The sequence below is a fragment of the Oncorhynchus gorbuscha genome, linkage group LG16 (assembly GCF_021184085.1).
Source record: "Oncorhynchus gorbuscha isolate QuinsamMale2020 ecotype Even-year linkage group LG16, OgorEven_v1.0, whole genome shotgun sequence".
Classification (NCBI taxonomy): domain Eukaryota; kingdom Metazoa; phylum Chordata; class Actinopteri; order Salmoniformes; family Salmonidae; genus Oncorhynchus; species Oncorhynchus gorbuscha.
In genome coordinates, this window is record NC_060188.1 from 42,458,360 (window position 1) to 42,473,336 (window position 14,977).

At 40.9% G+C, this 14,977-nt stretch overlaps 1 protein-coding gene across 5 annotated transcripts in view; it reads left to right on the top strand.

The window, feature by feature from the left end:
* Window positions 1–287: 287 nt before the first annotated feature.
* The window catches only part of LOC123999083 (long-chain-fatty-acid--CoA ligase 6-like), a 48,744-nt gene continuing 34,054 nt past the window's right edge, over window positions 288–14,977 (top strand). Inside the window, exons 1-2 of one of the 5 annotated variants that reach the window (XM_046304463.1) lie at window positions 288–395; window positions 2,370–2,446. Coding sequence is in view for 1 of the 5 variants with exons in the window: in XM_046304461.1 (XP_046160417.1) it covers window positions 5,342–5,387 (46 nt within the window). In the remaining 4 variants the exon portion in view is untranslated. Of the gene's footprint in view, window positions 396–2,369; window positions 2,447–4,979; window positions 5,388–6,504; window positions 6,525–11,743; window positions 11,846–14,136; window positions 14,697–14,977 lie in introns of those variants that run through there. The other 4 variants (XM_046304461.1, XM_046304465.1, XM_046304464.1 and 1 more) reach the window with 4 other exon arrangements.

The following is a 14,977-nucleotide window of genomic DNA, read 5'->3' on the forward strand; positions in this document are numbered from 1 at the left end:
AAAATTACTTGACAGATATAACTCGATGTGTATCTGCTGATGGTGTTAAATCAGGTTTCCTGGATATTATGAAAGGTGTCCCGCAGAGGTCGATTCTGGGTCCTGTACTTTTTACTGTTTACATCAACAATATCGACTTGTCTGTAAAAAAACTGTAACCTGCACTTGTATGCTGATGGTACTGTTGTGTATTCTATTACGGTAAGGACTGGCGCTGGAGACGAGAAGCAAGTACAGGGAGTGAACATTTAATGGAGAACGGACATCACACAAAACAAGAACAGCGTCTAGACGGGGGGAACAAAATGATATGATAACAATAATGCTGACACGGGGAACCACCTGAAGAACAGACAGATATATAGGGGAAGGTCAAACAAAGTGAAGAAGTCCAGGTGAGTCCAATGAGTGCTTATGCGCGTAATGATGGTGACAGGTGTGTGTAATGATGAACAGCCTGGCGTCCTCGAGCACGAGAGAGGGGAAGCGGGAGCAAGCCTGACAATTATCCCGCCGGTTGACCAGGCTCTATCTGAACCACAGTCTGCTTTCATAGCATAACAGAAACACTGTATTGGCCTGAAATTAGTATTGAATGCAGGTACAACTAAGTATATGCTGTTCACGAGAGTGCATAAAAATAACTCGGATGATTTAAACGTATGTACTTTGGCTGGTGTCCATATTGATCATGTCCCTGCTTACAAATATCTGGGTATCTGGATAGATGAAAAGCTGTATTTAAAAAAAAGCATATTGATGAGTTAATAAAGGTGAGAATAAAAATGTGCTTCTTCTATAGAAGTAGGTCCTGCCTCTCGATAAATAGTAGAAAGCAGATTTGGTATTTTATTAGGATCCCCAGGCAGCAGCTACTCTTGCTGGGGTCCACACAGAACATGGAACATGACATAATACAGAACATTAATAGACAAGAACATCTTAAGGACAGATTATTCAGTTGACATTCCTATTGGTCCTAGACTGTGGCGACATCATCAATATGAATGCAGCTGCCACTTCATTAAAGCTGTTAGATGTAGTTTATCACTGCGCACTGCGCTTTATTGCAGGAGACCATTCTTGTATCGTCACTGCATTCTCTGTCAGAAAGTGGGTTGTCCCTCTCTGATGTCACATAGGTTGATACAGTGCTAATGTTTTCATTTATTAAGTCCTTTTACACAAAGTCCCACTGTACCTAACATCTTTACTAAACTTTAGACCACACCCGGTCTCAAGGGTGGTTAACTCTGGAAATGTTTTTGGTCTCCACGAAGTAAGGTAAGTCTTGCATCTTATTTGTGGAACAACATTTGATATGTTAGTGCCTCTCAGAAGGCTGTGTTTTTTTTAATGACCAGGTTGTTCTTTCTACTTGCATTTTGTTTTTATATTTTGATGTGTGTATTTTCTGTCATTTCTGTCATTCAGGGCTCATCTGTAAAAGAGACCTTGGTCTCAGTATGACTCCCTGATAAAAATAAAGGTTAAATAAATACAAATCTGCTTTGACAGCTCTGTGACTTTGGATCAAATCAAAGCCACTGCTGATAATTCATGATGGCGGCCCTGCCCCCCTTTAACAGCTGCTCTGCAACAGTTCTCCACTTCCTCCTTTTCCTCTCTCTCCCCCTCAACTCTCCCCCCTTCCACCATGGCCACATCCCTCTCCACATACATGTTGAGCGGTGAGATAGGCAGGCCTGAAGATGCAATAGATAACCTGACATTCTTTATGGACATGGGAGATAGGGGAGGAGGAAGAGGAATAGTGTATGGGAAGATGTTTTATGTGTGGAGCTTTGAAATCACAAGGACAGAACAAGCTTCGGGGGGGGGGGGGCATGCTGTCTTTGTAGTACAAGACACATGTCATCTTTTGAAGGAAATATCCCTTTCACTCTATTATCACTTAATTCCATGTGTGTGTTGTGTACCCTAACATCTATGCAAGGGGCATTGCAATCATGCAATGAAATCCCTATTGTCCATCAGTAGGTTTTTGTCTCTTGCAACTCTTGCATGTCCTCCCTGAATTCTCTCCTCAGTCTGTGGGTGCATTCCAAATTCCCTATAGAGTGCATTACTGTATACCAGCCATATGGAGAGTAGTGCACTATAAAGGGAATAGGGTGCCATTTGGGATGCAAGCAGTATCCACCTGTGTGATCTGGGGTGTAATCATTAGCCAAACAGTTGCAAAACAAGAGTTTTTATTGGACAAATTCAGGTAGATCCCTCCCCGTTTAGTTACGTTTGCTTCACTTTAAGAAACGCTTCGCAACATAATCGACGTAATGAATACGCCCCTGACTGCCTGCCTCTGTTTAACATGTTTAATGTGGCCATGTTTGTCTTTTCTGCAGCAGGAGGAGGAAGATGTGACTGGTGGCAGGACAGGAAGTGACAGATGGGAGGTCCTGACAATGACCCACTTGATAAGGTCAGTCACGTGATGCAGGCATCACAATAACACAATTAGGCCTAATTTGTCATGCACTCCTCCCCTCCCTGGCTCCCTCGGGAGACTGCCTCCAGGAAGTGTTTTAGGCTGCTCAAAATGTTTCAGAAAAAAATACAAAGGGGACATATGTAGGCTAGTGCTAATCAAGATGTGTCCAGACTCCAGATTAACAGTTGCATAAAATATGCTACAGTAGGCTTGACATTTAAGGTGCAATATGATATACTGTATGTATGACAAACCAGAAATATAAAATGATCTCTGTATGTCCTTTTAAATGATCATGCCAATATTATGGTTGCAGCAGCAGGAATGCTTGCTTAGGAGGGAGCCATTTTCAAGGTGATGTGTCATGTCACTTGAGGAGTGTATCTCCAACCCATCTCCCTCTTGGGAAAATTTGAATCAGCAGAACACAAACATTCCCCATTGAGATCCACTGAAATGTACTAAACCCAACTCTAGAATCCACTGTAATTCGCATAGCCTATATACTGTAGGTTTACGATATACAGTTGAAGTTGGAAGTTTCCATACACTTAGGTTGGAGTCATTAAAACTCATTTTTCAACCACTCCACACATTTCTTGTTAACAAACTATAGTTTTGGCAAGTCGGTTAGGACATCTACTTTATGAATGACACAAGTCATTTTTCCAACAGTTGTTTACAGACAGATTATTTCACTTATAATTCACTGTATCACAAGTCCAGTGGGTCAGAAGTTTACGTACAGTAAATTGACTGTGTGCCTTTAAACAGCTTGGAAAATTCCAGAAAAGGCTTTAGAAGTTTCTGATAGGCTAATTGACAATATTTGAGTCAATTGGAGGTGTACCTGTGGATGTATTTCAATGCCTACCTACAAACTCAGTGCCTCTTTGCTTGACATCATGGAAAAATCAAAAGAAATCAGCCAAAACCTCAGAAAAAATTGTAGACACAAGTCTGGTTCATCCTTGTGAGCAATTTCCAAACGCCTGAAGGTACCACATTCATCTGTACAAACAATAGTATGCAAGTATAAACACCATGGGACCATGCAGCCGTCATACTGCTCAGGAATGAGACGCATTCTGTCTCCTAGAGATGAACATACTTTGGTGTGAAAGTGCAAATCAATCCCAGAACAACAGCAAAGGACCTTGTGAAGATGCTGGAGGAAACAGGTACAAAAGTATCTATATCCACAGTAAAATGAGTCCTATATTGACATAACCTGAAAGGCCACTCAGCAAGGAAGAAGCCACTGCTCCAAAACCGTCATAAAAAAGCCAGACTATGGTTTGCAAATACACATGGGTACAAAGATTGTACTTTTTGGAGAAAAGTCCTCTGGTCTGGTGAAACAAAAATAGAACTGTTTGGCCATAATGACCATCGTTATGTTTGGAGGAAAAAGGGGGATGCTTGCAAGCCGAAGAACACCATCCCAACCATGAAGCATCGGGGTGGCAGCATCATGTTGTGGGGGTGCTTTGCTGCAGGAGGGACTGGTGCACTTCACAAAACAGATGGCATCATGAGGTAGGAAAATTATCTGGATATATTGAAGCAACATCTCAAGACATTAGTCAGGAAGTTAAAGCTTGGTCGCTAATGGGTCTTCCAAATGGACAATGACCACAAGCATACTTCCAAAGTTGTGGCAAAATGGCTTAAGGACAACAAAGTCAAGGTATTGGAGTGGCCATCACAAAGCCCTGACCTCAATTCCATAGAAAATTTGTGGACAGAACTGAAAAAGTGTGTGCGAGCAATGAGGCCAACAAACCTGACTCAGTTAAACCAGCTCTTTCAGGAGGATTGGGCCAAAATTCACCCAACTTATTGTGGGAAGCTTGTGGAAGGCTACCCAAAACTTTTGACCTAAGTTAGACAATTTAAAGGCAATGCTACCAAATACTAATTGAGTGTATGTAAACTTCTGGCCCACTGGGAATGTGATGAATGAAATAAAAGCTGAAATAAATCATTCTCTCTACTACTATTCTGACATTTCACATTCTTAAAATAAAGTGGTGATCCTAACTGAAAGGGAATTTTTACTTGGATGATTGAATGTCGGGAATTGTGGAAAAACTGAGTTTAAATGTATTTGGCTAAGGTGTATGTAAACTTCCGACTTCAACTGTGCATTCCCTGATAATAAAATGCCGGTATATAGAGCTATTATATGACAGGGCAGAGACTACATAGAACTATGATCAAACATCATGCATTATCAACGTTATTTAAATGCGTGTACGAATCCACAAATCTAACCTAATCCTGTACCATTATCCAACATACGTTTGATCTGTTAACTAATTTATACCTAGCATCTATGCTGTCATGCATGTTGGTAATTGAAATGTATTTGTCTGTATAGAATCAAAAACAAAAGAAAAATAAATCGAGACAGTATAATATCGCTGTATCCTAATAGTGCACGTCACCCAGTACAGTTATCTCTGCGTAACCTTGCTCTCAGCGCATCTCACTTGCGACGTCGGTGAAACGCTTTCATTTCAGTCGGTACGCCGCTGCGCAGGGAAGCGCAAGGAAGCCTATAGTCTACCTAGAGGTGAAATAAAATACATTGTGCAGGGGGGATGGTAGGCTATATTCGTACATATTTGAGGATGCATTTTTTTCTATCTCGTGCGCACCTATAGCTATGTATGTACTCCAATGCAAATAGGTATAGCCTAGGTTGTAACGGGTTGGACGTTTCAATCTGAATTGACTGGCTAGCAGTAAATAGACTAGTAGGCTATTACTCCGTGAATGTTATAATCTCCCAGATTGTCGGCGAGTTACTGCAGTCGATGCTGCAGTTTTAGGCTCTTGCACCGGGCTGTGTGCTGCGACCGTAAACTCAATGAGAAAGACATGCTTTCCTTCGTTCTGGTCTCTGGGTCTGTCTGGATAATATTAGGTGAGTTTCATATATTTTCATTTGTTGTGCTTACCATAGAATAGCAAGTGCCATGTATTGTATGGGCGCAGCCTCTCTGAAATTGTGAGACATGTTATTGATTTAGAATTCATATAGAATAGGATGAGTTTTTTTTTTACAGGTGCCGCTTCCATATTTAGAATAGCCTATAGAGCGGCCTGGATGATACATTTTCAGGATACATTTATTCGCGTCCGGCCTACACGGAATGAGCTGGGAAAGGTTATCTGTATGTGTGTATCTGACGGCCTGACAGTTAGTGCACAATTATAGCATAACCTATTTGATGTAAATTATAATAATAACCAGTTGTTGAGACATTTTCACGGAATAGCGATTTTATTCTAAACGGGCCTTGTAATTACAGGCATATGGCATAGCTTCGGAAAGCGCATAGCGCAACATAATGCAATAACCAATGTGTATAGGACCACTGGGTCGATACAGTTTTTTTCTGAACATATATATATTTTGTGTTTCAGCGAGTTATTTACATTTCCGGTATTTGTATGCTAAATTATTCCACAGTGTGAGAAATTCTTCTCTGCAGGTTATTAAGGTCGTGCAAGATACTGTTGGGTATATGCCTAAACCGGAAACACGTAAATGAAAAAGCTAATCTCTCAACCATTTAGCAACTGTATATCGCTTGCCAATGGCTCAGTGACAGCTGCTAACATGCATTGGCGTAAATGTAGGCTATTCTCAGACAGCCGGATAACACGTAGCTAGCTAGATCAACAAAAATATACATTTAGCTAAACAATTGCCTATATAGCAACGTGGCATAGTGGTTGCCGATGGATGTCTTCAGAATCTACCCACGCCATAGTGGGTAGTGTGACGTGGTCCTTCTGTAGCTCAGTTGGTAGAGCATGGCGCTTGTAACGCCAGTGTAGTGGGTTCGATCCCCGGGACCACCCATACGTAGAATGTATGCACACATGACTGTAAGTCGCTTTGGATAAAAGCGTCTGCTAAATGGCATATATTATTATTATTATATTACGTGCGATTTCACCCGCTGAAGAGGGCATGTCTGATTGGTAGGAGCTGTCCAGGGGTGAGGGGTCCTGAATCACTGCAGCCAGCTCGAGCGCATTAGCAGTTTCTTGGGTAAGGCTCTGTAGAACACTATTTTATTCCGCCAGTCAGGGGTGTGGGGGAAAATGGGAAAATGTAAAAAACGTTTTATATTAATCAACATTAGGCACATATTCCACATATCAGCATGTTTGATCTATAGTAACCTCGACTGCAAAAGATACAATAGCCTAGGGCCCGTTAAACTGTTGTGTTGTCAAAATTTGCTTTACCGCCATTGTGCGCTGTCAAAAGTCATCGTCATGCGTAATGCATTGTTTTAACATCTGAGGTAGGCTACTAAACATACTCCATGAGCCAAACCCCCCGGATTTGGTCTATTGTGCTCACTTAGGGCGACGATGTCTCATAGTAACTTTTTTGAAGGTCTATGTCCCTAGAGTTGGAAAATGTGCAATAGCAGCTTTCTCCGTGTTATCACTCTTTCTTTCATCCCTCCATCCTATTATTTTTCCCCATAGGGATTTTACCCTTTGACAAACAAGGTCAATATACAACAAGTTATTGCTCAGTTATACCCTTTAATCATATATATTTGGAAAGATAGCTATCCATCAGACACATTTCTCTTAATGTTCAGGTCAACAGAACTCTGACCTTTGACCTCTAGGGTACATTTCAGAATGACCTGTACAAATTGCTTTACAAAGGAAACCCTGACACATTTGAAACTTTGTTTGGCAAGTGGTTCTGAAAGATCTTGAAATTACCTTTCAAATTATAAAAAGCACCAGATACAACTGTTGTTTAAACAGCCCATATTGTGCCATTGAAATGAGAATGTTGGAAGCTTGGCCATAGAATTCCATGTAATTGGGTGATAGAGGCACCAAATTGCACACACACACACACACACACACACACACACACACACACACACACACACACACACACACACACACACACACACACACACACACACACACACACACACACACACACACACACACACACACACACACACACACACACACACACACACACACACACACACACTAACCCTACACAAACTTTTTTTCCAATATGGCCACCAAACAACTCAATGGGATCTTATTGGACAATTTTGCATGACCATACCTGAATGAAATATAATTGTAGTATTTTATTGTAGCCCCAAAATATCTTCAAATGTTCATAGTAATGTAAAATACACATCCAAATGAGCCAGGTGTGCCAGATATAATTGTGTTAACACAAGCTGTCCAAATCGCTGATTTTGGAAAATGTTATGATCAGTAATTGCAATATGTCACTTTCAAACATGTAAAATGGATATCTACATATAGTCATTGATGTGACTGATAAAAACGATATACAATGTTATCCTTGTAGTGGTTTTCATTATGAAGACTATAAACCTGCCCCTGACATTCCATTATATTGTCGTAAAATCACATTTTGGGCCTTTTCAGGCCAATTATATTACTTTTAGTATTCTAGTAACAGATCTTCATTTAGATTAACACTGTGGAATGGTTTGCTGTTTTCATCGTCAAGCGAAAACTCATTGGCGTTCCTGTAGATTATTTAATTGTAATGTTTTATGAAAACAGTTAATACAATAACATTTATATCATTTTAATCCGCTGACTTCCATGACTATTCACACGTATATATCCATTTCACATGCTCGAAGATGAAATATTGCAATTCTTGATCATAACACCTTCAGAAATGAGCGATTGGGACAGCTTTTGGGCACATTCGTAACGCAATTCTGTGAATAGTTTCACTTCATTATAGATCTGACACACATGGCTCATTTGGGTGTGTATTCTACATCACTATGAACACTTTAAAGGTCAAATGTAGCCCTTTTAATCACCATATCGAATCATTTCTTGGTGACATTTAAGTACCTTAATGTGATTGTTTTAGATTAAAACGGTCAAAAAGAAAATATTTTGCTTCTTAGCAAAGGGCAATTTCTCAAGCAGAAACTTTGCTATGACTGTCTGGGAGTGGTCTGAGTGGAGAGGGGAAACTGAAAACCAGCTGTTATTGGCAGAGAGGTTTGGAACACTCTTTCTTATTGGTCTATTAACAAACAAACAAAAAATGCTTCTGTGGGGTTGAATTCTGTGAGATTTTTAAAACCCTGTTCTAGCTGTGTGTGTGTGTGTGTGTGTGTGTGTGTGTGTGTGTGTGTGTGTGTGTGTGTGTGTGTGTGTGTGTGTGTGTGTGTGTGTGTGTGTGTGTGTGTGTGTGTGTGTGTGTGTGTGTGTGTGTGTGTGTGTGTGTGTGTGTGTGTGTGTGTGTGTGTGTGTGTGTAATTTGGTGCCTCTATCACCAAAGTTAGAATCCAAAAACATAGCTGCCCCATTACATTAAGTCTAAGTTTCCAACATTCTAATGTTGATGGCACAATAATGTTGATGTTGATGTCTAATGTTGATGGCGACCTTCTAGCAGCTGATGCTTCCAACGTTGGTTATGTTATACATCATTTGAAAGGTCATTTCATGACCTTTCAGAACCACGTGTCAAATATTTACAGGTTTCCTTTTTAAAGCAATTTATACAGGTCATTCTGATATGTACCCTAAGAGGCCGATGGTCAAAGTTCTGTTGACCTGAACATTAAGAGAAATGTGTCTGATGGATAGCTATCTTTCCAAAATATATATTATTAAAGGGTATAAGTGAGCAATAACTTGTTGTATACTGAAATGTTTCGTGATTTGGGTCAAATTCCTATGGGAGAAATGAATGGGATGGAGGGATGAATGAGAGATGAGACATCGTCACCCCTAGTGAGATTGACCAACCCCCCCCCCTGGCTCATGGACTAACAGGTAAACCTATCATTTTCCCCCTCTTAATAATTCAGAGGATGACCCACATGCTCCACCCATGACAGAGTTACAGACTGAGAAAGTATATATGAGTGCTTCTCAGTTGAAAAGTTTGGCCAAAAAATGCAGTATTTTTCTGAACATTGTAGACTACATTTGTAAATCAGCCTACAATTGAATGACTTTTTAACGTCGTCATGGAACCTAGCTAGGCTATAGCCTATTTAGTGAAAGTTATACTATACCAGTGGTAGTTTAGTGTTGTCCCTGTCATTTAGAAACATTGCATGAGAAGAGTGTGGATAATATCAAGCATAAAACCTTTGACCATTACCCTATCAGCTAGATTTTGGCCCCTGTACAGTAGGCTATGCTACTGTACATATGTGAGGTGTTCATTTACAGGTTCATGTTTACAGTATGTAAGTGCATTCCAAGTTTAAAGAGAGGAAATTCTATGATATTTACATGCTGGAATCTCATATGATCCATCGCATTAATCGTATTAATGGATGTTGCCTCACTTAGACAGTTGTGAGTGTTATGAAGAGTAAGGGTGGATGGTGTGGATCTTCCAGCATCCCAAGCATTCCCATTGCTTTTAATGTGGCAAAATGGAAAGTGCTGAACAAGGGTTACGTCCTCTCCTGATGCCACGCATGTTTTACTAGGTATCTTTAGATCAGTCTTAAAGGCACTCAAAAAACGTGATTTTCTTGTGTATTATATATATTTCAACACTATGAAGTTGGAGTAATACCATGAAATTGTGAAAATGGTGAAGAGCTGTTTGAAAAGACGGCCTGAATTTTCATCCTGTTTTGGTGGGATGGAGTTTTAGCCTGCCTGGGTGACATCACTAGGCGGTCAATTAGTTAACAGACCAATAAGAAAGAGAGTTCCAAACCTCTCTGCCAATAACAGCTAGTTTTCCCCCGCTCCGACCACTCAAAGACAGTCATAGCTAAATTCTTGCTTGAGAAATGACTCTTTGCTAAGAAGCTATTGTTGTTTCTTTTTGACCATTTTAATTGAAAAAGAAAATTAGAGTAAAGGTAGTTAATTGTTACCAAGAAACAATTTGATCTTTAGATAAAAACTACTGCATTGGACCATTAACTAAAACCCCATTGCCTGACATCCCCCATCTCTTTTAAAATGACTCATTGATCTGCTCACTGTATGACTCAATCCTGTATGTTTGTATATTAATGTGTTTAATTGAGTCTGCACTGTACGTACGTGTCTGTTTTGGTATCCTGAGTGGTACAGCGGTCTAAGGCACTGCATCGCAGTGCTAGAGGCGTCACTACAGACCCGAGTTCGATCCTGGGCTGTATCACAACCGGCCATGAGTCCCATAGCGCGGCGCACAATTGACCCGGCGTCATCCGGGTTAGTGGAGGGTTTAGCCGGGGTAGGCTGTCATTGTAAGTAAGAATTTGTTCTTAACTGACTGCTTAGTTAAATAAAAGTTCAATTGAAAAAAAAATTCAAATGTTAGCTTTTAAACTTGCATGTGTGTGGTTGTTTTTGTGCTGAGGTCTCCATGTGTGTGTGTATGGTACATACAATATTTATCATTTGCTGGCTTTAGGGAGGGCGGAGGAGAGAGAAAGGGAGGGGAGGGGGAGCGAGATAGAATAGCTGGAACGTCTGCTGAAGGTGGTGTGATACGGTGGCCAGCCAGGCACAAACTAGGCCAAATGCGCTTCTCCTTTTCCCCCCTCGCTTCCCTTGCTGAGCATAATCTCCCAGAGGTGGGAGGTAATCAAAGGTTTGCAGAGGGCAAAGTAAGATCTGCCCGGGTGCCCAGACAGACAGACTGACGGGTTACTGCACTGCCTTGCAAGTCTTCACTACCAGAGTTTAGTGTGCCTTGCTTCCTTATTAATGCAGCTGCTTTCCTGAGCATTGATGTTGAACCCTAACCCCTTTTAAAGCACCCTCCACACTTGCCTTTGTCTTAATCAACGAGATTATCCATGTGTCGTTAGCCTAGAACTCTGTCATTGCACTCACACGGAGTGCGTGGATGTGCGCAGCACGCATAGAACATGGGCTTAATGTGACTGTGGGATTGCGGAGGTGACACGGTTGAGATAAAATGGCTGGATGGTCGCACAGCTAGAGAGAGAGAGAGAGAGAGAGAGAGAGAGAGAGAGAGAGAGAGAGAGAGAGAGAGAGAGAGAGAGAGAGAGAGAGAGAGAGAGACAGACAGACAGACAGACAGACAGACAGACAGACAGACAGACAGACAGACAGACAGACAGACAGACAGACAGACAGACAGACAGACAGACAGACAGACAGACAGACAGACAGACAGACAGACAGACAGACAGACAGACAGACAGAGAAGAGAGAGCGAGGTGACTTTAAATAGAAACGTCAGAGCCGGGGGGTAGGGGGGTGGGGTTGGGGGTTACTTCTGTGCATCCGTCTCTGTACTAATAGGCCATAATCTCATGGCAGAATAGCCTAATTGCTGGTGACGCTCTGCAGATGGGGAGAGGGGGCGGGACTCAGGCCTCTGAGGTTAGTGTGGTCAGCCAATAGCTTCCGTTCCCAACCCTTACGCTACCGGTAGGTTACATGTACAGTATCCAAGGATTCAGAACAGACACAGTAGGCCTACATATGGAAAGAAACAGTACATCTTGGAAAATCAGCGCTGGAAAAAGTTCCCAGTTGTCATACTTGAGTAAAAGTATACAGTAGATACCTTAATAGAAAATGACTCAAGTAAAAGTGAGTCACCCAGTAAAATGCTACTTGAGTAAAAGTCTGAAAGTTTTTGGTTCTAAATATGCTTAAGAATTAAAAGTAAATGTAATTTCAAAAATATACTTCAGTATCAAAAGTAAAAGTATACATCATTTCAAATTCCTTGTTAGGCAAAGCAGATGGCACCATTTTCTTGTTTAGAAAATGTACGTGTAGCCAGGGGCACACACTCAGACATCTTTTACAAATGATGCATTTGTGTTTAGTGATGACCAGGTGTTATCTTGATATGTGCATGAATTTGACCATGTTCCTGTCCTGCTAAGGATTCTAAATGTAACAAGTGCTTTTGGGTTTCAGGGAAAACGTATGGAGTAAAAAGTACATTATTTTCTTTAGGAATGTAGTGGTAAAAGTAAATGTTGTCAAAAGTATAAATTATTAAGTAAAGTACATATACCCCTCAAAAAACTACTTAAGTAGTACTTTAAAGTATTTTGGCTTAAGTACTCTACACCACTGGTGTTCCTAATGTTTGGTATTATTATTATTATTATTATATTATATTATTATATATTGGTATACTCAGTGTATATCTTTCTGTCTGTGTACCCCTCCAACCAGAAATATCATGAGCTCACTGTGTCCCTAATGACCCAAATTAGGCTGTGTTAGACGACTTATGTGATTGGTCCATCTGATCAAGGTAATTATTGTTGATGATGACGATGTGGTGGGTTGCCTGAGCAGCTCTTCCACTGTCCTCTGCCCAGTAGTACTCTTCCCAGGCTAAAGATAGCTGGCTCTGAGCTGTGTGTGAGTGATCCTCTGCTAGCCTAGCATAGGGGCAGGTCACTATAGGACAAAGAGTGCAGAGAAGGGACACTCCCTCTTGGATGAGAGGATAGGCTAAACCTCTAACAATGAGACAGGTGCAATCTGGTGATGGGCTGCCATCAACAATGGAAGGGTCTAAAACTGTTATCCCCCTGGTTTACAACCAAGTGTTCTTACTCTCCAACTGGTGTCATGACTTTCTCGAAGATTGATTGGGTATTTGACTTCTGTATTCCACCTGGACAGCATTTAGCCTTCCTCAGATACCCGAGCATCGTCTGGTCACCATAGGACAGGTAGCCGAACATACAGCAGGTTATGTTCTGTTACCGCTTAGTGCTCATCAGGCCTCAACTCTGGTGCCGAACAGACTGGGACACATCACAACCATGCTACCTCAACATAGCCTACAATGTGTTTCATTGGAAAGGTTCAGATAAGGGTTAGATCAGAATGTTTCTCTCATTACACTACTAGGCCTATAAAGTCTCTCTCAGGTTTTTGTAAACACTTTACATCGTAGGCAATCCATATCCTTGTGATTTATTCTGGCCTTTCCTGTTCGTCTGTGGGTTTTCATGCTTAGTATGTGTGTATAATGGCAGGTGTACCTCTGCTCTTAGATCTACCTGGCAGCAGTGGCATAAAGGGTTAAGTTGAAATATTTGGGGTTAAGTTGAAATATTTTAAAGTACTGCATAAATATTTTGGGGAGTATCTGTATTTTACTTTACTATTTATATTTTTGACAACTTTTACTTTTACTCCACTACATTCCTAAAGAAAATAAACAACTTTTGACTCCCTACATTTTCCTTGACACCCAAAAGTACTCGATACATTTTGAATGCTTAGCAGGACAGGAAAATGGTCCACTCGTCACGAGAACATGTGGTCATCCCTACTGCCTCTGATCTGACGGACTCACGAAACAAAAATGCATCGTTTGTAAATTATGTCTGAGAGTTGGTGCGTGGCCCTGTCGAGCTGTAAATAATTTAAAAAAACAAGAAAATGGTGTTGTCTGCTTTGCTTACCATAAGGAATTTTAAATGATTTATACTTTTGATTCTTAAGTATATTTGAGCAATTACATTTACTTTTGATACTTCAGTACATTTAGAACCAAATACTTTTAGAATTTTACTCAAGTATGACAATTGGGTACTTTTTCCACAACTGCCTGCCAGTATAATTCACCCTCATCAAGGCTGAAAACCCCCCACCAGAGATAGATATCGGACAGCGACAGAGTTCCAGCCTAATACTAACACAGCAACTGAAACAAGGAAGGTCAGGATGGTATAGAATTGCAATGTCTGTCAAATAAATTGCCGTAAAAAGCACCATGTACCACATACCCACTATGAGCAATAATAGTATTACCATACTGTTGCACATGACTCATCATTGTAACCTTGCTGTAGCCTTTCAATAGAGATGGTAGTGAACCATAGGGATGTAGTTAAACACACTCACAGGATATATAGAGTCTACGCGTGTGAATGTGTCAGTTTTGTAGTGACAGAAGAGGAAGTGCGGCCTGTTCTGTTCTGGTAGATGGTTGATTCACATGGTGGCTGCTGTAACCGTCATTTCTGATGTCTCTCTCTGCTGCATAGTGAAGCAAGAACGAGGAGGAAGTGATAGTGATTGGCTGTGGGCTTGTGGTTCTGTGTGACTCATACCATTAGGGAAGAAACACAAATTCAGCATTTCCGTCTACAAACCAACCATATAGAATGATGTATATTATTCAGTGTTATTCAGTAATGTGTATCTTAAGATAGCTAGGTGGGACAACAAAAACATGCCTAAGTCATAGGTAAGTACATTTTTCCTCAACAAGGTACCTTTCAGCAAAGTCAGCAAAAAGTCAACCATGCTTTAAGCATAGCCTGAAGTTAGGGAGGGGCAGTTCCTCTTGCTGCTCATCCAAGCTGGGCTGATATACCTGCCTGGTATGCAGAGATGCGTGTCGCCACCTGGATGTCAGAAGGGGGGAAGGAGAAAAGTAGTTGACTTCTAGTGCTGCACTATACGATAAATACTTCATATAAAGTGCAGTGAAAAAGTATTTGCCCCCGTTCTGATTTTCTCTATTTT